Source organism: Perna viridis, chromosome 6 (assembly GCF_037379345.1).
Source record: "Perna viridis isolate PV_CMFRI_1.1 ecotype Kerala chromosome 6, ASM3737934v1, whole genome shotgun sequence".
Taxonomy (NCBI): domain Eukaryota; kingdom Metazoa; phylum Mollusca; class Bivalvia; order Mytilida; family Mytilidae; genus Perna; species Perna viridis.
The window spans coordinates 13,920,654-13,943,832 of NC_142450.1; the positions used below are offsets into that span (position 1 = coordinate 13,920,654).

Consider the following 23,179-nt stretch of genomic DNA (forward strand, 5'->3'; position numbering starts at 1 on the left):
TACTAAAGTCTTAACAAGCTATCTTGGGACTGCCTACACCTTTCGTTCCACAAGTTTCTCACAAATATAACCCCGGGTCACCAGTGGCGTCTTCTGTCTTTTGATTGGCTGAGCGAGTATGACGTTATTTTGTTTACTTATGTTCTAATATTCAAATTTGAAAAAAAAGCAACGTTTAAATATTTCTTTCAAATTACTAAGATTACCTTTCGATGCAAATCCACAATAAATAAGATAATTTAGATAATTTCATCTTGGTTTTACTCTGTTTCATAAGCGGCAATTTACTCATGTATTGTGCTTAAACATCGGTGGTGACCTGAGTTTATATTTTTGCGATCCAAAGGTCGCTTATGATATTGAACAGGGAATCAGATTAACTAATGTCTTTACTACTAAGATTACTCTGCAGTGACGTCCCCAATATCACTGCTAAAATTTACCCTAAAGAACTGACTTTAATTTAATTTAAGTAAAGGACAGATTTAATTGTTCTTTTCAGGATTCGGGTGTTTCCATTTCACAAGGTGAACTCAAAACTAAAATTTACGACAAGAGGGAGAATTTTTCGTGTTCTTTCGGAAACATGCTCAGGCCAAAAACAACGGAAGTTCCTAAAACAAGGTAGGTGTATCTTCAGCTATCTTGGTACTGCCTACACCTTTGGAATGAATGTCAAAACCCGCATTTAAGTCACTAGATCCTATTTTCAATTTCTTTTAGTATACTCACTTATTCATCTTGAACTAGACGCATCTTCACAATGATTAAGATCAATTTTGAAAGGCACTTTGTCTCTGTGATGTGGGTCGGTAGTTGTCAGTTTTCTTTTCAATACTTTTTGCCCCTGACGAAGGCCGCGAAGCCGACAATTTGGTCCAATATGCCTTAAGTTTTTACGTTTTATTTATATGTTATTTATATGTAGTTCCTGCTAACCTTTTAAACATGTCTATTGTTTACTTATTCATTATTCTTATTTGTTTCGGCCTTACACAGGTTATTAGGATCAATTTTCAGCCAAATCCAATATGTCTGTTTGTAGTTTTTGAGTAATGACCACGCCTTTTTTCACCATCGTTCGTCCGTCAATTACGAATATTTTCCCCTCTCATTTTTCTCACATTTAGCGTACAGCCTTAATTTGGGGTCACACATTGCCCTCGACGAATTCAGACCACTCCAACATCCACTTCCTGTTTACTGGGTTAGTTCATTTTTCGAACACCGTTACTGTTAAATGTAGCATTTTTTCTCAGGAATCACTTAATACTTTGCATCTGATCTCTTTAAAGGTCAACGTTTCTTATATCAATAAATCCACACACAAAAATAAGTAAAATCGAATAAGGTGCATGCTTTATCATTCATATAAAGTCAAATTTTACGTTATTTAGTTTTTTACATTCATTCAGTAAAAGCGTTGGAATCTGCAGACGGACTCAAAAACCAAATACCTTTAATTGTATTCTTATATATAACCATTTAAAAGTAAGTATTTGTAAGAATCATGCAAAATTGGAAAATTCAGAAACATACCTGTCAAAACCCCACCGATCTAACAATGTAATATCACTCAAGGATACTTTCTCTATTTGGAAAGACCATTATTTGATCTCTGCATCACTGGCTTTGCGTAGAAACCTTTTAATAGAATCTTAGAAAAAAGTAGGTTTTTGACAGAGTTATCTGCCCTTGAAATGTTCATTTTCAGTGCATTTCAGTGATATTGTAACTCAATAGTCCAGCATGATATAGCATATCTGGTCTGTTTTTCTGGATTCTGATGGGGCAAATAGTCAAATTACAAATTCAAAATGATGTTTTTTTTTAAACCATGTTTCACTGACTGCCTGATTATTACAGGGACTGACACTTAAGGAAATCATTAATGGTAGATAAATATCAACAAATGGACCAAAAGTAAAAATAACGTTAATCTGCCAAATAACGAAATGTTCCAAAAATCCTTGCAAAGAGTAATTTGAGTGAAGGTCATACAGCATACTCCCTATTTTACAAGGAAAATTAAAGTATCAGCCTTTACTACATGTTTAAGAGAACTAGGTGTTTTATCATACTGAATACAATTGCGCATGCGAATTTTAATTTGAAAAGAACTATCCTATCAATAGGGCCATTTATACATGATATATCCAGATACAGATTTAATATCGCATTCATGAATCGCTTGACGGGCACTGCAGTGAATGCGATGATACATATGACATATGATACAAAAAAAAAAGACACACCATATCGAAAGATGCATTTTATTGGTCACAAAGTAGGGTGTTTATGCATGTAGTCTGTGTAGGCCGTCCCCTCGCCAAGACTGGACTGCGGACACATAGTAGACGTTTTTTTTTAACTTGAGCTGGATTCTGCTCGACAATAACAAAAATATAAGTGGCGCGCGAAGATTTTATTAATTATCACTATAGTGAGAGTGCCACATGCAGTGTACATTTGTTGTTGTACATGTTTGTATGACTATAGATTTGCATGTTTGGATTTCTTGATGACCATAGGTAAAACAACTTCTTCCTCTATTTGCTGTTGGTACATGTTACATGTGTAACTTATATTGATGAAAGGTGCACTACATCAGAATGTAAACAAGTCGTATTAAGTATATTAATACATAATCATCTACTGGTAGATTATTTAATATTTTTTCAACGAGAGGGAGTTTCTCGTGCTTATCTCGTCGAGCGGCTTTTCCCGGGAGTTGAAAAAAAGATATTTAATAATCTGTTTTTCGCTGTTTTGCTGAATTGTAAGGTATTAGTTTTCTTTCATTTTCAGTTTTTTGACCTAATTATGTAAGTTTTATAAGCGCTGCAAAATTTCTTTTCGAGACTATTATTCAGCGACGTGCTACGTGACGTCACGTATGTTGTGCAGCTGTGATACACATTTTTTTTTAAATCGGTTAACTATGACGGTCGCGTTTAAAATTTGTGGATAATTTTGGGATTTATTCATTCTAATCGGGTAAGTTACTGTATTTAATCATTTTCCATTGTAGACTAGAAATTATTGCCACAAATTAATCATTATATCATACGCAGTAAACAAACAGACGGTTATTTGGGTCGTCAAATATTCCTACGCTGTTGCTTGTATGTCACGCGGGGACATAGAAACTAGCGATAATTCTCATTCTCACTCGACTGACGTGATATTGATAATTATCGTATAGCAAGATCAAAGGTATTTTAAACAACATAGCGATAAATGTACCTTCTAGCCTTCATCTATCAAAGAGAACACACTTGAGAATGCATATTTTTTTTTCTTTTCAAGAGCACCATTATAAAAAATTGTTTAACACTGATCGCCTATGAAACATGACATAAGTTTACAACACATTTCAGAGCAATCAGTTAATAAAGTTGTAAAAAGCTATGCTAACAAATAGTTTTCATTTAATGCGCAGCAAAAGTAGTTGAGTATTCTAATGATTTTGATATTTAAAAATTAAATCTAAAAGCATTACTTTACTTCATCATAAAAATAACACGCACAAAAAAAAACAAAAAAAAAAACAAAAAAACGCGCACACACACAAAAAAAAGATAAACGACAGTACAACTGAGTCTCATATTCAGTTAACATACGCTCAGATATTTATAACAACAATCACCTGCCAAGATTACAAAAAAAACATTTACACATCACCATGCACTTTCTGCTATTTCTAAGCCGACTAGCTTTTTTGGAAAGCTAATACTTATCAAAATAACTACTGCTGACTCGCCGACAAAAACATAATTATCTTTCCTTGTCCGAAAGTCCGGTTCAGTTATTAGGTCTCAGTATCGTATTAATTTTCCCATAGACTTCTATAGTGAAGTGCATATTTTTAGGATTTTTTAAAAAATATGTAAATTGATTCAATAAAACTTTCACTTATGTAGCATTTCTAAGGACATGTGAAAAAATAATTTCCCGCAAAGAAAATAGGGTGAGTCCACGAAGATCGGACAGAAAAGTAGTCTCGAACTATAAATAGCCATTTTCCCTACTTTCACTTTCGTTTTGTACTCACCAAACCAACCTTTTCAGTGGAACATTTTTATGATATTATGTTAGATTTTCTTTTAAAAAAGTTCTTCATCTTACAGTGTGATGTTCGCTCTATTTTATAAGTCATTGTTCATATCTTTTGACAAAATATTAGTTTGTAGAGAGGCAAAAAGAAAATGCACTATATTTTTATAGCATCCATGTTTTGAAGTACACCTGCTCAGGGATATGCAATACGATACTGGTACCTATTACTAATAAACATTTCAATATAATCATAAGAGTTGTTGTTTTTCTGCTAGAGTATTCATTTTCATACTGAAAATTCAGAACATCATTGACCTGCTATAAACATGAGTTTTCCATTAAAATTTTTATATAGGTACCCTATTCCAGGCATGAGACTAATATCTCAGTGTTAGCCAGAAAATATTACTTTTGATAAAAAGCTGCTGCATTAGCCAAACTAAGCAAATTTGTGGTTTATTCTGACATGGTAGATACATGAGCTGTACTATGAGTTCCAAATCATTATTTAATCCCCACTTGTGACTTCCATATATGGAAATATTAATATTCGATCCTCCGTTTTTGTCTTTAACTCAAGGGAGCCTCTTGTTTAAAGTAAAGTATAATGACTGGTACAACCAACTGTTTTAAACTATAGATATGGTCATTTCAATTATAATAAATCCAAAAAAAATTATACCAATATCATAGTTTTTAAAAAATATAGCTTTTCATATGCAGAAAATACAGATTTTAAGCCATTTTGGTACCCCAGGCAGATACAAAAGGACCTCAATATGACAGGAAAAGGACTTTTTCTTTAAAACAGATAGCTATGATGCAAGAAAAATAGTTCATTGGTATAAATATTATAATAACAACTGTCTGCTTTAGATACTTTTTGAAAAAATTCAGTTTTTATATGAAAAAACACCTTTATTTTTCTTGCCGCATTAGAATCTGTCCATTTGAACCACTAACAAAAGTCCACTAAAAAATTGGCTGTTGACTTTTGTGACATTTCTGTGTTTAAATCAACCACACAGTTATATGGCAACTCATTGTAGCTATTTATTTGAAAGAAAAACAAAAAATAAAAAAAATATTCATTTTTTCATATATAAGAGGCAATGTATGGAAAATGACTATTTTCAAGTCCTAACTACATACTTAAAATGTGTTGTAACTTGAAAACTATCCTTTATGCAGGAGTATTACTTGCTTTAGGTTACATGAATATAGATATGCTCATCATAAGCAGTCAAGATAATAATTTTATTGAACTGATATTATACAAATTCATGAAAACAAAATGCATTTCCAAATTTGGTAAAGATTAACCATAAATGCAAAAAACCAGAGCTACCATAAAAAATCAGGTTCAAAAGTTGGCTTATTCATCTTAAAAGTGTTACCTGCATTGGGGTACTACTTTTTCAGCTGGTAAAGACCACTTGCTGAATATCCAACTTTACTTGAAAAACTGGCTTACTAGGTCTCAGTATCGTATTAATTTTCCAATAGACTTCTATAGTGAAGTGCATATTTTTAGGATTTTTTTTTAAAATATGTAAATTGATTCAACAAAACTTTCACTTATGTAGCATTTCTAAGGACATGTGAAAAAATAATTTCCCGCAAAGAAAATAGGGTGAGTCCACGAAGATCGGACAGAAAAGTAGTCTCGAACTATAAATAGCCATTTTCCCTACTTTCACTTTCGTTTTGTACTCACCAAACCAACCTTTTCAGTGGAACATTTTTATGATATTATGTTAGATTTTCTTTTAAAAAAGTTCTTCATCTTACAGTGTGATGTTCGCTCTATTTTATAAGTCATTGTTCATATCTTTTGACAAAATATTAGTTTGTAGAGAGGCAAAAAGAAAATGCACTATATTTTTATAGCATCCATGTTTTGAAGTACACCTGCTCAGGGATATGCAATACGATACTGGTACCATTAGAGTGCTATTATAATAATGGATGCTATTCTGAATACTATTGCGGAGGAATGTGTTCTTTGAAAAATCCGATTATTATGAATTAAAAGAAACATAATTAATCTTTGATCTTTTTTATACTGACATCTCTTTCTACTTCCGTACACGCCAACGAAAAAAATATTAAATTATAGTGCTCCAGCTAAGAATCATGCAAAATTAGATTCATGCGCAAAAAGCCTACATATTTTTCATTTTTAATATTTTGTTTGAATTGCCATAGTAAACAGAAATCAACATTCAGTTTTTCATATAACCCTTGTTCATAAGAGATAAAAATTATATAGAATGCACTGTAAATTTCAATATAAAGGGAGATAACTCTGTAAATGACACTCAAATACATTAGAATCTATCAGATTTTCAGAGTTGATTATCTTCTAAGAGCAGGCAGATTTGAATGAATAATTACATATTTCATGGTATAGACCCATAATACAACTTAATTGCAAAAATAAAAATATGTAGCCTTTTTTTAGGGTGTATCACATTTTTTCAGAATTTGCATGATTCTTACAAAGACAGCCACTTAATATGCCAGACACTGTCTCTATCCAACATAATAATACTGGGTAAATTATTTGTATCAAACCAAATCAAATCAAATATTCAAAGTCGCAAGCTAACAATACAAAATAAGCCTTTAAAGAGCTTTTATAACCGAAATCAAGTGAAAGATATATATATATATACATTTAAGAAATGGCAAAAATAAAAAAAATTGTGTATTGAAAAATAACATAAATTTTCCATTTGCATATAAACAAAATATGCACATGGAAAATTTATGTTATTTTTCAATAGACAAAATTTTTATTATTGCCAATTCTTATGCATTAATTTTAAAACATATTTTATCTTTAAACGTGAGAAAAGTAGCTCTGAATTTAACAGAATAGGGGCGTGTCAATATTTGTTTATCAATTGAGAAGTATAAACATCTCAATTGATAAACAAATGTTTGTTTATCAATTGAGAAGGCCCCGTGCAGGTCCGGGTGTTAAAAGAATAGGCCTGCAGCAGCGCTAAGCTTGTCGTAAAAGGCGACTAAATAGTGCTCAGAACTCTAGCCGGGGGCTAGGGCTCTTTGCCCACAGAGCAACGGGGATGTGTTCCCCAGGTGGTTGAATGGGGTACCCCTGGCGTGTTACATGCTGGGGTTGTCAGGCTATAATACGGAAAACCTGATCGCAAACCATAGTGGTGCACCGTGTTGGGAAAGATGCCACGTTCCGCGCACGTTAAAGAACCCTACTGTGGTATTCTCCCGGAGTAGGAACCATTAGGGCTCCGCCACAAAAGGCTAAAATGCCCGACCCTACCCACCTCTCCTTATTTCCAGTGGCAATCAAAATTTGTCGACCCCATTGTCCTTGTGTCCCATCCCTTTTTCATTTCATCATCATTTCATGTTCACTTTATCATCCTATTCATGTTCATCGTCTGAATATAGCTGAAATATTGTTGCTCGAACGTTAAACCCCAACAAACAAAAACAAACATCAATTGAGAAGTAACAAAATTATTTTAACCAATCAGATTACAGTATTTATCTCAAATTAATTTATATAACAATGGACAGAAAATATAATGACACATTGGACAATACATAAAAATGAAATATAGCCGTGATGAAGACAAGAAAAGGCAGTTATACATAAATGGCGCTAGTAAATGCAAAAAAAAATAGGTCAGATTAGCAGTGTAGCTAAAAACAAAACAAAATAAAAAGCCAGGAAATTTAAAAGACAAACAAATAATAGGGTTTTAGGCCTATCGCTTCAGCTATCGATTAACAAATCTATTTCTGCAGGCAGTACATGTACACTTTGTTCTCTCCCAATTCGAATTCATGCCATTGGATTTAAATTGATTAAAGTTAAAGCAACTTCGAATTCCTCAGCATATCTAAATGATTGTTTCCCATATATTGTTATTTTGCATATTAAGTTATTTGTAATAAGTTGCTATATCTGAAATTATATGTGCCATTTCACTTACAGATTAAATCAGGTAGAATGCAGGTGGAGCTTGTACATGTAGTATTATAAACGTTTCTAATGCCATAATTCTAACACGTCTTGTCTTACATGTAAACTAGACAAGTTTGCTTTAGCTAGAATATATAGAAGGCTATTAAACAAAAATTCCAAGGAGGAGAACAAAAATTAAAATTTAATAATACACATGTAAAAATGTATGAAAAATAGTTAATCTACTTTATTTACACAGGTTCAAAGGTTTCAAGATATTCGGGTATTGCACTGATTTCTATCGAAAAGATTTTCTATGATTATCAAAATTTAACATAAAATCAATATCTACATCTAAAAATCAGCCAAATATTTGTTTAATTGCAAAGCAAGTTTTCAGTCTTCTAAAAGTTTAAGCAGAGTTGTTTTACAGCCATGTCCTTTCCTGGATGCACACAAAAACGGGTAATATTTTTGTTCCCAGAATAAACATAGAAATCTTTATTATGTACATGTAGAGCGTAGAGCCATTATAATGATATCGTCAAAGACCTTCTCTTCGAAAGAAGCGTATTGCCCGATCATGATTTCTGGTGGTAGTCTGAATCGTCACAATACTTGTTAGAGGACTAACCCCGAGAATGTCTAAACTTTGAGTAGCCAATGAGAAACGAGGGGACAACACGAAAAATGAGTACGGTATTATAGACCCGGTAACTAGTAAAAGAATGATGGCCAGGTAAACAGAACAATCAACGCCTTTTGGAGTTCAAAACAAGATGGTACATGCGTTACGTCGTGCTAGAAATATCCCACTCAACCATTGTCGTCATAGCTAGAAAAGGAAACACAGCACAAGTCACCATGGAGAAGCAATATACCAAATATCCAAGCATTCCCTTTAACAGAAAGTGTGAAATCTATTACGAAAATTGCCATTATCATTATGCACAAACTAAAAAAACTACGATGTCGATTGGTAAACAGGAAGTAAGTGAGCAAAGAACCCGAAAAGAGGAGACATGGAGTCGTCAGGAGAAAGCAATATACCAAATATCTAAGAAATCCTTCCAGGCGCGTAGCTGCCGTTAGGCAAAAAAGCTTTTGCCTACACTTACTTTTGCCATTTTTTTTTTTAAATACATCCATGAGAGGCATAAATGATGCTCTAAAACGCTATCTCCGCGGAGCTTCGGGGGGGGGGGGGGGGTTCGCCCCCAGGACCGGCAGGGGCCGTAAGCGGCCCCAGTCCCCCTGCCGTAATTTTGCTAACACTTCAATTTGGCCTCAGCTATGCGCCTGCCTTCTAGGAGAATCTGAAAAACGAATACGAATATGTTCACTATGCAGCAAGTAAAATAACTATGAAGTCGACTGGTAAACAGGAAGTAGATGAGCAATGAATCTGAAAAGGGGAGACACGGTACAAGTCACCATGGGAAAGCAATATACCAAAAATCTAAGCATTTCCTTCAGTAGATGCTGAGAAATCTGTTATTAAACAGTGTAACGGACGGACGGACAAGGTGATTGCAATATGTGCAATAATGGTAAGTCATGAGGGAAACGCCGAAGATAATAGTATCGGCGATTAAAAATTCGATTGTTACCAAAATGAACAATCGACAAATGTTTTATTATACTGATTAATAACGATGCCTTTAAAATCAAGAAATGAACAGTGCTACCATAAGTGTTGATTGTCGTAGGTCACACAATATCTGACCAATGTTGTCAAATAACAAACCCCGAGAACATCTGTACTTCATAACCCAATGGGAATTAAACCTGCGAAATATGAGTACGTCCCTATAAACAGAACTAGCTTTTGACTGGGTAAAAAAAAGACATCAAGGCCTTGTATAGTTATTAATTTCACTAGATTTACTATAAATATAGTGAAGTACAATAAACTTTATTCTCAGAGTTTTATGAAACTCAAAGTGTTACCTAAATTCCATCTCACAATGTATATGTATACGACCTGAACAATATCTAAGGGTGTCAACATAGGCAAAGGTTCATCACTCTTGAAATCAGTGATATGTTTGTATCATATTCATTTTCAACAAAGCCGGTCAAACATTCATTTCAGACAGAATGAAAACTATCTTAGTTACGTGCATGCTTACATGCGCATGTGCTTAACGTAAAATGATTTAAACAAACGCACCAATGATCTGTAAGAAGTGTGGATCTAAACTATGCATATCTCCATAATGACTATAAAATGCTAACTCAATGTTTAATATTTCAAATTATGGAAGATGTACAGAGGCTTAATTTTGATCTCAATTTTTTAAAAGTACCAAATATTCATAACTATACAGGAGGTCCAGACCCTTTGGAAAGTTTTTTTCACAATAAAAAGGGGGGTGCCAACCCCCTGCACCTCCACTCAAGATCCACCACTGCAATATATGGTTAAACATTCAACATCGTCAGTTATTTGTTATTGCAAGGACTTGCACAAAAATGTCAATTTCCCTTTATTTTTCCGGGTGGTGTTTTTTCTTCTTTGTCAATTTGATTTTACAATTTCTCATTTTTTGATAAAATGAGAAAATTAAACACAGTATAATTATCAAATGATTATATTTTTACAAACACGATACATAATAAATAAGATAATGAGTGAATATTGTTAAAAGTAGCAGGTGAAAATTATCTTGTAAGGGTGAACAAATACACCTCCTGATAACAGAAAGATAAACAAATATGAACATTCTGAGAATAACACGATGGAAGAAACATACGACAGTTAAACACAATAACTGTAAAAGAAAATTCGTCAAATGAATCGTTCGTCATTGAATTTTAATATTGGCATTATCTTTGCTTACACTTTGGACATGGTTCTGAGTTTATCTGGGTAAGACAATTTTGGTTGACAATTTTGAAAAAAAAATAATTTCACATAGTCATAATTTATTTAGTCATAACTAACAGAAGTTCTAGAGTTACTCTTTGTATCATAAATCATTTGTATTTTTAAATTTTGTTTCTAAATAAGCTCAATTATTACGAAAAGTACGTCTATCTATGACAAATACTTAAATTTTTTCTCTGTCTAAGAATCAGGCAAAATGTGTATAGAAAAAACGCAGAAATTTTGTTTTTGGGTTATCCAAGTATTTATACCTCATAATATTAAAAATCACCATAAAAGTGTTTGTAAAGTTTGCCTTTTTAAGATATTTGATATATAAAATTATGTTTCATTGCGCTATTAATATTCCCGCATTGTTTCCCTATATAAGATGTCAAATAATATCTACGTCACAGATGCTTCAGGATAGATTTAAATAGCTTTTCACTAGTTTTCTAGATAAATTGAATAGATTTAAGGTAAAAAAAACAAATTGAGAAATATGATGTGCCACTCATTGGCCGATTCTTACACAGAATGGTACTTTAAAATAGTTGGTATGGTCCATGGTACTCGAAGTATATATACTTTTAACAACATATCAAATAGAAAATTGCGAAAAGCAAATTAATTTAAAAGTTTTCATACTTTTTTAACGATTGTCGCTCGTTTTAGACATGTGTGTTCACGAGAAAGAGCTGAAACCTACCTTTCGTCATATAATCAAGCATTTCTGTGTCAAGAAAGATATACGACCAGCTGCGGCCATCTTGACTGGAGACGATGTACTCGTTATAGGTATTATAGACTATTCATCAAAAGGACTTGTGAGCGTGTTTTGCCAAATTAAAGCATAATAAGGCTAAGAATGAAAGTAAACGATTCATTTTACAAAATGTAAAATATCGAAGTCATCTCATTAGTAACTAATTTGAAAGCAATAAATTCATAAAATTAAGCACAAAAGTAACGATTTCCATGTTTCTACTATTCAACAGTTGTTATGATGAGTAAATGTACAAAAACATCTGTGGTTTATCTGGACAGATTGTAAACATGATATTCCTTCTTTAGGGTACAAACATGTTTTACTCCGAAACAGAGGTATATGACTAGATATCATCAAATTGAGGAGTGTTGTCCCGGTTGGAGAGAAGATGGAAATGGCCAGTGTACTGTTCGTGAGTTGCTATTTTTTTGTATAGATAAGGATATTTATAGGAAATACTTAAGTACTTAGCAGTTTGAAACAAAAAAATCTGGCTGTCAAGAAGGGGTTATGCAAAGAAAACGTAGTTTTGGAAAAAAAAGAATCGTGTTTGTGTATGATGAAATGATAAACTACTTCTACAAGATAAAGCATCTCAAGTATTTTTCATCTGATTTCAGCTGTATGTTCCAAGGAATGTCAAAATGGTGGTTCGTGTGTTGAAGTCGATAACATGCCCGGGTGTATATGTCAAGAGGGTTATTTAGGAAACACGTGTCAACACGGTAAGAATGTATAAACCTTGTAGACTCAACATAGAACGAAGCACAAATGCATTACGTTATCGCTATAAATGAAGTAAACTCTTAAATAGTATAACGTCATGCGTTTTCGGAAAAATCCTCCAGTTAACGATTTTGTGTTTATGAAAATCCCCATTTTTTATCTACAACCGGATTAAGGGCATGTCACATTTTGTACATTTTTAATTCGCTAATATTGTTTGCGACTTCTTGGACTCGTAATTTCAGTACTTAATATTCATATATAAATCTCATAATGCTGCAGATCCTTGTCGTGTTTACCGCCATAAAGTCATAGTTCTAGCTTCATACGAGATAAAAATGTACCTCTTAAATATCATGCATGTGTGTTCTATGTGCGTTTCGTGCTTGTATGAGAACGGGAAGTTTGCATGAAATGATCGGTTAGCATTGAACATTACCTAGTTTCCAATTCAGGCACATGGACTCCTTATAAGACTTTATAGGTCATATGCATTAGCAGGGCTATGAACATTCATTGCCAGTTGTTTAATCTGGTTCACAACCCAAAGATTGCCACAACATAAAAATATCAAACACATGTCAATGTTTTTTGTTGTTGTTTGTTTGTTTGTTTGTTTGTTTGTTTTGTTTTGTTTTGTATTTTTGTCTTCGTTTGTTTGTTTGTTTGTTTTGTTTTGTTTTGTTTTGTTTTGTTTTGTTTTTTTTTGTTTTTTGTTTTTTGTTTTGTTTTGTTTTTTTTTTTTCTTGTATGAGAACGAGAGGTTAACATTAAAATATGAGTAATTGAATAACATTGAATTTATGTAATATTACCCAGTTTCCGATTCAAAGGCAGGGGCTCGTAATAACTGACTATGTATAAGTCATACATGTACACGTATATATATATATATATATATATATATATATATATATATATATATATATATATATATATATATATATATATATATATATATCAGGACCCCGAAAGTTAGCCAAATCAGTGACAGTGGATATTTGACGATTAGGGACTTTGAAGACTTCCGTCTTTGATTTTCACTTTAAATATCGTACAATTACTTTTAGAGTATAAACCAATTATATAATATGATCGTAATTATTTTTTTCTCCAATTTTCCTAGCACTAGACGACACAAAACAATAAATCACAGTCGTCCATACATTTTATTTTTAGTATCAAATTTTAACGATTTTATCAAAATTAGAAAAAATGATGACGTTACTTAAAAAAATGCAAATATTAGCGACACTTTTTATGCAGTCGGAAAACCTCTAACTTCTGAAAGTATATTATATAAGATTAACTGTTGCAAGTTAACTGTTTTGTAATATTTCTTTGCAAAAATGTATATTCTGATTAATTTCAGCCAGGAACAACTGGAATCTGTGGCAGACTGCAGTTTTAGTGGGTGGGGCTTTTGTTACAATAATACTCATAACTATCGCTGTCTTTCTAATACTATGTTGCAAGAAGTATAGGTAGGTAGATTTTCTGTCGAAATTGCGTGAACAGATTTTATTTGTCGCTTTGTAAATTTCTTTAAAAATGATTAATAATTTATTTATAATTTTCTCATTTTAAAAGCTAGTTTTAATTTTTCACGGAATTTTTGCTTTCGGTTTCTAATGCTGTAAAAATCCATTGTATGGTATAAATGCTTAAATATATATTATGAAAAGTAAAGTATTTATCTTTATTTTTTATATCAACCCATTAATATTAAATAAATCATTGTCAAAGAATGGCTGTTATATTTTTTTCGGTCTGTGAAGAAATAACCTCAGTCACGCAGTGCACATTTAATAACTTGTGTAGTAGGTTATTTTCAATTGTGCACCACAGACATTGAGGTTATTTCAAATAGACCGAAAGAATATGACAGTCATTCCTTAAAGTTTAATTTTAGGAACAGAATTTAACGAGTACATCACCAAAAAGGGTTAATGACGTCTCAGTCACATATAAAATTTGATCTGTGAGACGATTGACACATTTTTTTTATCCAATTAAAAAACGTGTTACCTTTGTAATTATATCATTTGAAGATAATGCAAACACAACCCATGGCAAAAACCGTGCGATGTTAGATGAATCTTCAACTTGTATTTTGATTTTCGAAAAGAATATTTTGTGCTGTGTAAAGTTAATTAAGGAGGTAGACTTAGGGTAAGGGACTCAACTCTTAAAAATCCTTTATATTCCTTTGTATTCAGGCTTTTTTATCAATCGCATGTAAACATCAAAGCAACTTGGATTGATTTCATTCTGTTTCAAATGAAAGCTTGAAATGTTTTGGTGAAATTGAATATGATACTAACATACCACTTATTTCATGATTATCCCTTACCCTAGGTGTACCTCCTTAAATTTTTGGCTGAATTTATGGAACTTAAAACAGTAAATCATCCGGGATCTACTTTTACTAAGCATTTCCGTTATTTAAATTTTGATCAACATATTTCACAATTGAAACGGTTTAAATTAAATATACTATATTATGTTTTCAGGGGATATGAAAAGTTACCCCAACAAGAGATATCAATCAAATTACCAGCTGGTATTAGTACGTACCCATCTACTCAAACACAGCCTGCACAACAACATACCGCACCAGAAGAAAACAGATATCCTTCCGCGCCTTTACGACATAATTTATCTGTCGACAATGCCATTCCGTCTGCGCCTCCACTTCATCACACGTCATCGGAATCCAGTAGATGACAAAATATCATCTGATTTATCATTATTTTTATGGGTCGAAATTTCGGTCTGAGTACTTAAGTACCAGTTTATTTAACATTCAGACACTGCCAATGGTAAAGTGATTCATGGAGATGATAACCCCGATGAACAAACGATGCTTTTTTTCAGTCTACATATGCTATACTTTCACATAACGATATGCATATTTTAGAAAAGCATACATTCATTTCCCAATAAAATCAACTTAATTTAGCCAAATCAAGAAGGATAACTCTTGCAAAGTGCAAATAAATTTCATGTACAATCTATATAATATTTTTCTCAAGAGTGCAACAACTAAATAAAAAACTAAGACTTGTTATGTGATCTGTGACTATCTCTGAACAAGAAATAAAACTGAATTCGATTTTTTTTTTTTTTTTTTTTTTTTTTACATGCATAAATCACCTTCTGTCTAATTTATAGAAAGACTGCTACTTATTGCATTCCGGCTGGAGTAAGAACAAATGCTCTAGATATATCTGTATATATGACGACTCTTCTTCTGTTAACTACAAGCCATTCTACGTGATGATTACTTTTCAAAGATAAACAGCATCGAATAACGAACTCTTTATTATGCCATAACGTCGGCAAATGTAACTAGTGGAGACGGTTCGAAGTTCATTAAATGTGCACCACATACGTGTTTCAGGGTATTTCTTAATTTGCAGATAAAATACTGCAAGCATTCACTGAATATAATGCATGAAAAGAGTGTGTTACCGTGTTTTGTTCTACAAACCTACTGACGGCAAATAATATTATTAATTACTAAAACTTTCAATTATGCATGTTTATTTTTTTTTTCATATACTAATAGTGTCGTCTGCTACCGCAAACTATGAACATAGAAGATACCTTTGTATACGCATGTAGCGTTGTTTATCGTTTATTTAATTTTAGAATATACTACTAAATTGTCAATAAAAATGTCTTGCTATCTTTGTTTATTTAAATTATCATTTTCGTTCATTCATATACCAGTAGATGAGCTTATTGTAAGGTACATTATAAATATTGTTTTATATGCATGTAATATTCTCAAAAATGGTTTGACTCGATTTGGAGAATATCCAAATATGACAGGAAACAGGTTATTTCAAAATGAGTATGAAATATCAGTATTATGAAACTGTTTCTGATTACTGCAGAGTAATTATTCTAAGGACTTAATTTAAAGCATTGTTTTTTTTCTGACGGTTTTCGTGTAGGGTAATTATCAAGCTGAAAAAAACAAAAAAAACATCAAAGAAAGAAAAAACAAAACCTTCCAATGGGTTTTAAATACTCACTGCATAATATTTCATTTTTTTGTCTATAATTTAGTAAATAAAAAACTCAAAAATCAAATTCTGGACAAAATCAAGAATCAGAAAAAAATCAAGCCTTAAGAAAAAGGACAAAACCTTTCAATGATTTTCAAATGAATCGAGAAAATTAAAGAGAAAACGATAGGGTATTTGGTGTTGGAGCAATGTGTACAAACATTGTAAGTTAAGGTATTCACTTGAGGACAAAAGAACACCCCAAAACAATGAGAATAGGACCGTTTTATCTATAATAGTCAATTATAATGTGGTCCAAGAACAGAAAACCCGACTATTTCATTCACAGCCCGTTTCGTCGATTTTCAAGAAGGACCCTCCCTTTTTTAGCATTTAAATTTTATTTGTGTTTTCACATGTTTTGAATTAACGTTTGAAATAAAATTTATTGTTCAGAAAAGGATAAGCTTCAAATAAATTTAAAAGGCTACGTTGATCTTTTTATATTGTTTATTTAAAAATGTTATTCGGGTTAAAAATTCAAAGGTTACAATTCGTAAATAATTATGTCAATCCATATCATACCGTTTCGCAATAGAAGAAAATCCACCGGTTATGTCATTTAAAAGGTCAATGATTATAATATTCCATGCGAAATATTCTTCGATTCAACTGACATTTGAAGTGGCACTCATACAAGGTAGGTTCAATATGTTTTTTTTTTCAGTTATCTAATGTATAATATTTTTTTTTATAAATAGCTGTATCTATTTCCATCATCGTTTTGTACAATATGCCGCCAAGAAATCCACCGATACATGTATTCATTTGAATAATACAATAAGTTGGATAACCGGAAGCCCCTGCGTAGGAAAATATCCAATCACAGGTGGTTGCTGAGAAAGCACATATGGCGGCGTTTTGCAACAGTTGTTGTCGGACGTTGTTTTTCCAAAATTAAGAAGATTATGAAAATTTTTACATATCTCAACAAATGACTTTTGTGAAATAAAAAAACAAAAAGTAAAAAGAACAATTCCTACTGATCAAGGAAGAGAACGCAAGTCTAGGTAATTATGCTTTCGCTATGAGACTAATACTTTGGACAAGGCGAGTGAAAAATACACAAACCCAATATGAATACATATTGCAATAACCAAAGCAAAGTGTTTTTATTTTCTTTTAGAATGCCAGTGATTATAGATTGATTTCATATTTTTATTATACCAAAACCTGATCCAAGGAATTTACATGTATTAAAAGGATTGTTTGATTAGAAGAGACACTTAACGTTTGAAAGAGAACGATGAGACAATTTCGCAATGGACTTAAATTATTTATATTTAAGGAGGTAGACCTAGGGTAAGAGACATAACTCTTGTAAATCATAAGAACGTTTGTATTCTGCATATTATATCAATCTCTTGTAAGCATCGAAGTAACAAGGATTGATTTCATTCTTTGCAAATAAAAAGCTTCATAGACATTGGTGAAATTGAATATGATACAAACATATCACTGATTTCAAGAGTTATGTCCCTTACCCTAGGTCTACCTCCTTAAATAGCATCTATGAAGAAGTGGCATATTGTACTTGCTCTATGAAAATCTGGAACAAACTCAGATGTTTAAGATTAAGACAACACTATTCTACAAAATACCGCTGATATGGAGGCAATGCATCAAACAAAACCTGATTGTGTGTCTAAATCAGCAGTTAATACAACCATACAGGATCTTCCAACAGAAATTTTACAACACATATTTTCATATTTTTCGCAAAAGGAACTTCTAAACACAATGTGCAAAGTTTCTTTATATTGGTATCAAATAGGGGTTTCTGTTCCTGTCTGGAAAGAAATTATTTACAATAGTGATAACAAGACCGTTTTTGATGACATTCATGTATTGCTGAAAAGACTTACTATATCAAACGAAGCAATGCATAATATTTTGATGTCAAGTCGAAAAGACATCCTTCCAAACCTTACCGCTATTCATATTTCAACTAAGTTAAAATGGACGGATGCTTTTGGTGAGTTTTTGTTGAATTGTGAAAATCTTCAGGAAGTAAAATACTTTCCTGATAAAAAGATTGACATGGAATTGTCTTTGCAAGTGCTCTCAAAGCTATCGTTGACTACACTGAACATACATTATTGGGATTCGGACATTGACGCTTTGGCTGATCGTTTACGAGCATTTGCATTGAGTCAGTCGCGACTAAGGAGTTTGAGCGTAATGGCGCGTGAGGAAGATGACGGTAAAAAAATGAAAGACATCATTAATTGTTGTACCACATTAAGATGCTTTAAGATTTACAACGAGTTGCTGCAAGGGTCACCATTCGATACTTCGTCTGATCCTCTATACCTAACTGAAGTTGTCATAAACGTTCGTTTATTTAACGATCAAAATGTTCGATGTGTTGCTGAACGTTGCCACCTGTTGAAAGTTCTTAACATAGAACGCTGTTTAGAAATAACTGGGAAAACACTGCAATATCTCGAATGCAATTGCCCTTTGCTGGAAGAAATATATTTAGGTGATAGTTTTACATTCGAAGGACAGGGTATAACTGGATCGACTTTCGCCTCATTCGTTCGCAGTTGTTTTAGGCTAAGAAAGGTTTCGTTTAAAAAATGCAGTTTTTTTAATGATAGCGATGTTAGAACTCTTGTAACTACTTGTTTACATTTAAAGATGATACGGTTGCAACAATGTCTTGCGTTAACCGACAGTGCAATCCACAGCGTTGCAACAAACTGTCGAAATATAGAAATCGCCGATTTTAGAAAAAACAAAAGTTTAACATTTGAAAGTGTAGTCGAATTAATTCAATCATGTGCAAAACTAAGGGTGTTGGATCTCTATGACTGTCCCTCTATTGTGTTACCGAGTAAGGAACATTCTGAAAACCAAAGATCTGGGAAATGGAGAAAACTGTTTCCCGATGACAGGAACAATCGGGAAAACAGCAGATTGGAAATCGATGTATATAACTACTCATTAAAAAAACTTAACATAGCGAGATGTCATAAGTTGTCGCTGGATGGAATTAAGATACTTGCAACAATATGTCCACGACTTGATCACCTTAAATGTACAGATACTGGTTCGTGTAAAAAGGGTGATAACTTTGTGATACAAATTTTTAAAATGCATTCACTTTTGAAAACGGTTATTTTAATGGGGAATAACATCATTTATCGACGTTTTAATCGCTCCGATGTCATTCAACAATAAGAAAAAATGATATGATAGATCATTGCTCTTTTTTTAGAATTGTTCAGCCTAAAATATTCATCTGATCTCCGACCTACATTTACATTGAACTAACAACGGTGCAGTTTTAGAATGGTAAAGACACATGCAGTTCCCTACAATTTTATTTCCTATAAAACCAATCAAATAAATTGTTTGGTTTTTTTTCAGAAAATTTCAACTTCATTTTTGTTTTGAGTGTTTTTTACTTGATTTGCTGAAAGTACGACTTTATTTGCACTTCCTTTTTTTTCGAAAATTTAATTATGTATTAGTACTGGACCGATTCACTTGGAGATGAAGGTGTATATTTCTGCTCACTATTTATGGAATAAAAGTCTTTGTCAAGTACAGCAAAATAAGACCTAAACATGTTAAACTCGGTTCACTTTGGACAAATGTGGACACAGTATCAGTTTTTGACTCACATTTCGCAGGGGTTAATATAGTGCAGAGAAAAAATAATGAAATTAAATATAAATTTTAAAAAGTTTATGGTTGCTCATCAAAGACCTTTGCATCGTCCCTTGAACTTGAAAACAGTAGGAAGTATCTAAATTTTTATATATAATTTTAATGTGAAATCAAATAAAAAAATCAAAATCGGACCGAAAAATGTAAAAGTTACTGTTTAGTGCGTCGCCCAGTTACGCATTCCAAATAACTCGAAAGTCTATTTTTTTTAACTCTTCAAACATATCCCAAAGGATATGCACAGACAACAGAATCATTAAAATCGGATTAAAAATCTTTCTTTCAATTTAATTACAAGTACAACATTTATTTTCCACTTTCAGTCCATTGTTAAAGGGAATGTGGCAAAAAACAAAAATTATAGAAATCCCGCATGTCCCTATGAATAAGGTAGTAAACAATGTGCTGAAGTTCGAAAGAAATATGCTATTGAGATGTATTCAAAGTAACGTAGATAAACGAAAGTTCACGGACGCTAACAAGGGCGACGACTTGCATTTAAATGCATTCTAAAGTCACAAGTTATGGTTTTCCTGTGCGTCTGTCGTTGTTTTCTCGTCTGATATTTAGGTAGCTTTGGGAAATCGAGTTCCGAAGAAAGGATGCAATCATCTGATTTTTTTTCAGTCTTGGATATCAATTTATGTTTTGTCTTTGTTTGTTTGTTTACTTGTGCAGATATTTACCCGAAAATGCAGAAGACAATTCGAGACGGTGCCTTGCTAATTCGTGTGTGCAAATATTTGTGCAATTATTACTACTTTTGTCTTAAGGCATCAAATTCAAAACATCAATGTTATGAAATACTACCTCGTTAAACTTCTTTCCGGACCAGAACAAAAACGTCTTTCTGGTATCAAAGTAATGACATTTTGCAGTTTGTTGTTAGTATGGCTATATTTTCCAATTATTGAAATGTACGAACAAAATTCTACCGAATGAAATACATTTTGCTTGTTTTTATGCATCTTCGTCTCGACGGCAAAGATTTGCCATATTTTTTTGAAGTCATTCATTAAACGTTTATATCATGAATGAAAATAGAACAAATACAAAAAAAAAAAAAAACAAACAAACAAAAAAACAAAACAAAAAACAGAATATAGGAGCAACAATCATCATTGGTGTAATAAGTCACGACAATTCGAAAACTATTATTTGTTTAAATGTGAGTACAAACTTAACATTATAGATTAAAACACCTATTCTTGAATTACAAAAGGAAACACATAGGGAAGCTATATTTTTCTAAAAATATTATTATTATTATTATTATTATTATTATCAAAGTTAATAGATAACATCAACAACAGGCATGACATATGTATTTGTTACGCAAGCCGAAAAGTAATAAGTATATTGCTAAGGCATACATATTATCTAGCTGCCCAATGATTCAATAGCGGTCACAATAAAGCTCTTTTATATCTATTTTTTTGCACAAGGCTTTTATTTATGAATATAAAATATTTCACGTTATTTCATGACATTGTTGCGACATAATGCAAAAAATGTTTAAGTGCACAAAAAATGAGCTCAATGGGCTTCCGTACTTTTCAGATTTAAGTCATAACGAAATTTTAAAAAAAAACTTGCTACGAGTGCATCTCTTTAGCTATAAAATGAATAAAAAATGGTTTATTGATTGCATGCATCTCTCCGGTGAAGTCAGAATTGGCCTTATATCAGCGAGGTTATTCACACACGTTTTCCGTGTCATATATTGAATAATAAAGTAGAATTTGAAGAAGTCAAGAAATAGATGTACATCAAACTTGTGCATTCTGTTCCTGTAAAAGTCTCTATAATTTAAAATTTATCTTGACAGTCAAAATAATGACTAGAACTAGTATTCAGAAACTCTTTCCGTGTCAAAGAGAATAGTAATAATAGTTAAAAATTATAAAAGAAAGTTAGAACGACTCAATGATATTTTCTTGAATTTCCTGGTTGCTATCTTTCTAGTTGACGCTCTTAATTAAGAATAAAAGAAAATGAGAGAAAATGTGTTTTTTCGACACCTTGCATTAAGAATATCATGAAAAGAGAGGGAGGGCCATTCCGCACGAGACAAGTACACTTAGTTCACTTTTAACGATGTGAAAGTATGTCAACTTAAAATTACAAGTAAGGACTCTTAACCAGCTGATCGCTTCACCAAGCTATGCGATCAAAAGACTGTTGATCGACATGCCTATTGTCTATATATACATGTACTATTGTAAGTTCTGCACGTTGAGGACTAGTGACTTTATCATTGGTGGAATGTTACATCAAATCACACGTGTAAAGCATGTTATAAACTAGTTATCTTATAGTTAAGTGCGGAGTAAAAACAAAATTAGATATCCGACAGGAAACGAGTGTATGACTTTTTTAGTGAATCTGATAATGCGCAACGATCATGATCGGTAACAATAATCATCGCCTGATCGAAAGGGGAATGGATGGACTCGTCCATCTCCATGTGAAATTGAAAGTAATAAAAATGTTTTTTTACGATCAAACGTTTTGTAAATCTGGTGGCAAGTATTTTCAACCAATGATTGTACATTGTAAAAAGTACCCGTATATGCACTTAAAGAAAACTTTAACATGTTAGAGAACAAACGAAATAAAAAGATTGAGCTTCGCACGTAGGTGTTACTTTGGAATATGTAGCTTCCGAAGCTTTAATTATTAGAATTCAAGCACATCTAATGAAAAAGTGAAAATAAAAATAATATATGATATGAATTGGCTCAAATTAAACGTAAATGAGAATAATGAAAAAATGACCAATAACCACGTTTAAAAGGTAAAAGGCACTACATACAACTAAAATATAAATAAAACAAATAAAAACAAATTCTTTAATTTTTTACGTTTTATTTATATTTCATTTGTATGTGGTTCCTTTTCACCCTTTAAACGAGGCTAATGTTCACTTATTCATTATTCTTAATAAAAAGTGAGCGTGAAAAATTATCAATTCCCCTTTTTTCTTCAAATAAAAGAAACACCAAAGAAAGAAAGAACAAAACATTTCAAAGGGTGTTAGTACT

General features: G+C 32.3%; 1 protein-coding gene across 2 annotated transcripts; it reads left to right on the top strand.

Annotated features, from left to right (window-relative positions):
* Positions 1–518: 518 nt before the first annotated feature.
* LOC148613740 (uncharacterized) lies at positions 519–16,011 on the top strand. 2 transcript variants are annotated; one of them, XM_088587315.1, is made up of 6 exons: positions 519–624; positions 11,562–11,684; positions 11,961–12,067; positions 12,276–12,380; positions 13,754–13,865; positions 14,895–16,011. In XM_088587315.1, exons 1-6 carry the CDS (start codon positions 587–589, stop codon positions 15,106–15,108), a joined length of 699 nt encoding a protein of 232 aa, XP_088443441.1. In that variant the 5' UTR covers positions 519–586; the 3' UTR covers positions 15,109–16,011. The 2 variants fall into 2 exon arrangements, with proteins under 2 accessions (XP_088443441.1, XP_088443440.1); XM_088587314.1 differs by lacking the exon at positions 519–624 and adding an exon at positions 10,726–10,889.
* Positions 16,012–23,179: the final 7,168 nt, after the last annotated feature.

Excerpts from the sequence above, each read along its gene's own strand:
- LOC148613740 (XM_088587314.1), top strand. The coding sequence starts at position 10,813 with ATGAATCGTTCGTCATTGAATTTTAATATTGGCATTATCTTTGCTTAC. Across the intron at positions 10,890-11,561 it reads ATGGTTCTGAGTTTATCTGG|ACATGTGTGTTCACGAGAAA; the intron begins GTAAGACAATTT and ends CGCTCGTTTTAG. Across the intron at positions 12,068-12,275 it reads AAATGGCCAGTGTACTGTTC|CTGTATGTTCCAAGGAATGT; the intron begins GTGAGTTGCTAT and ends ATCTGATTTCAG.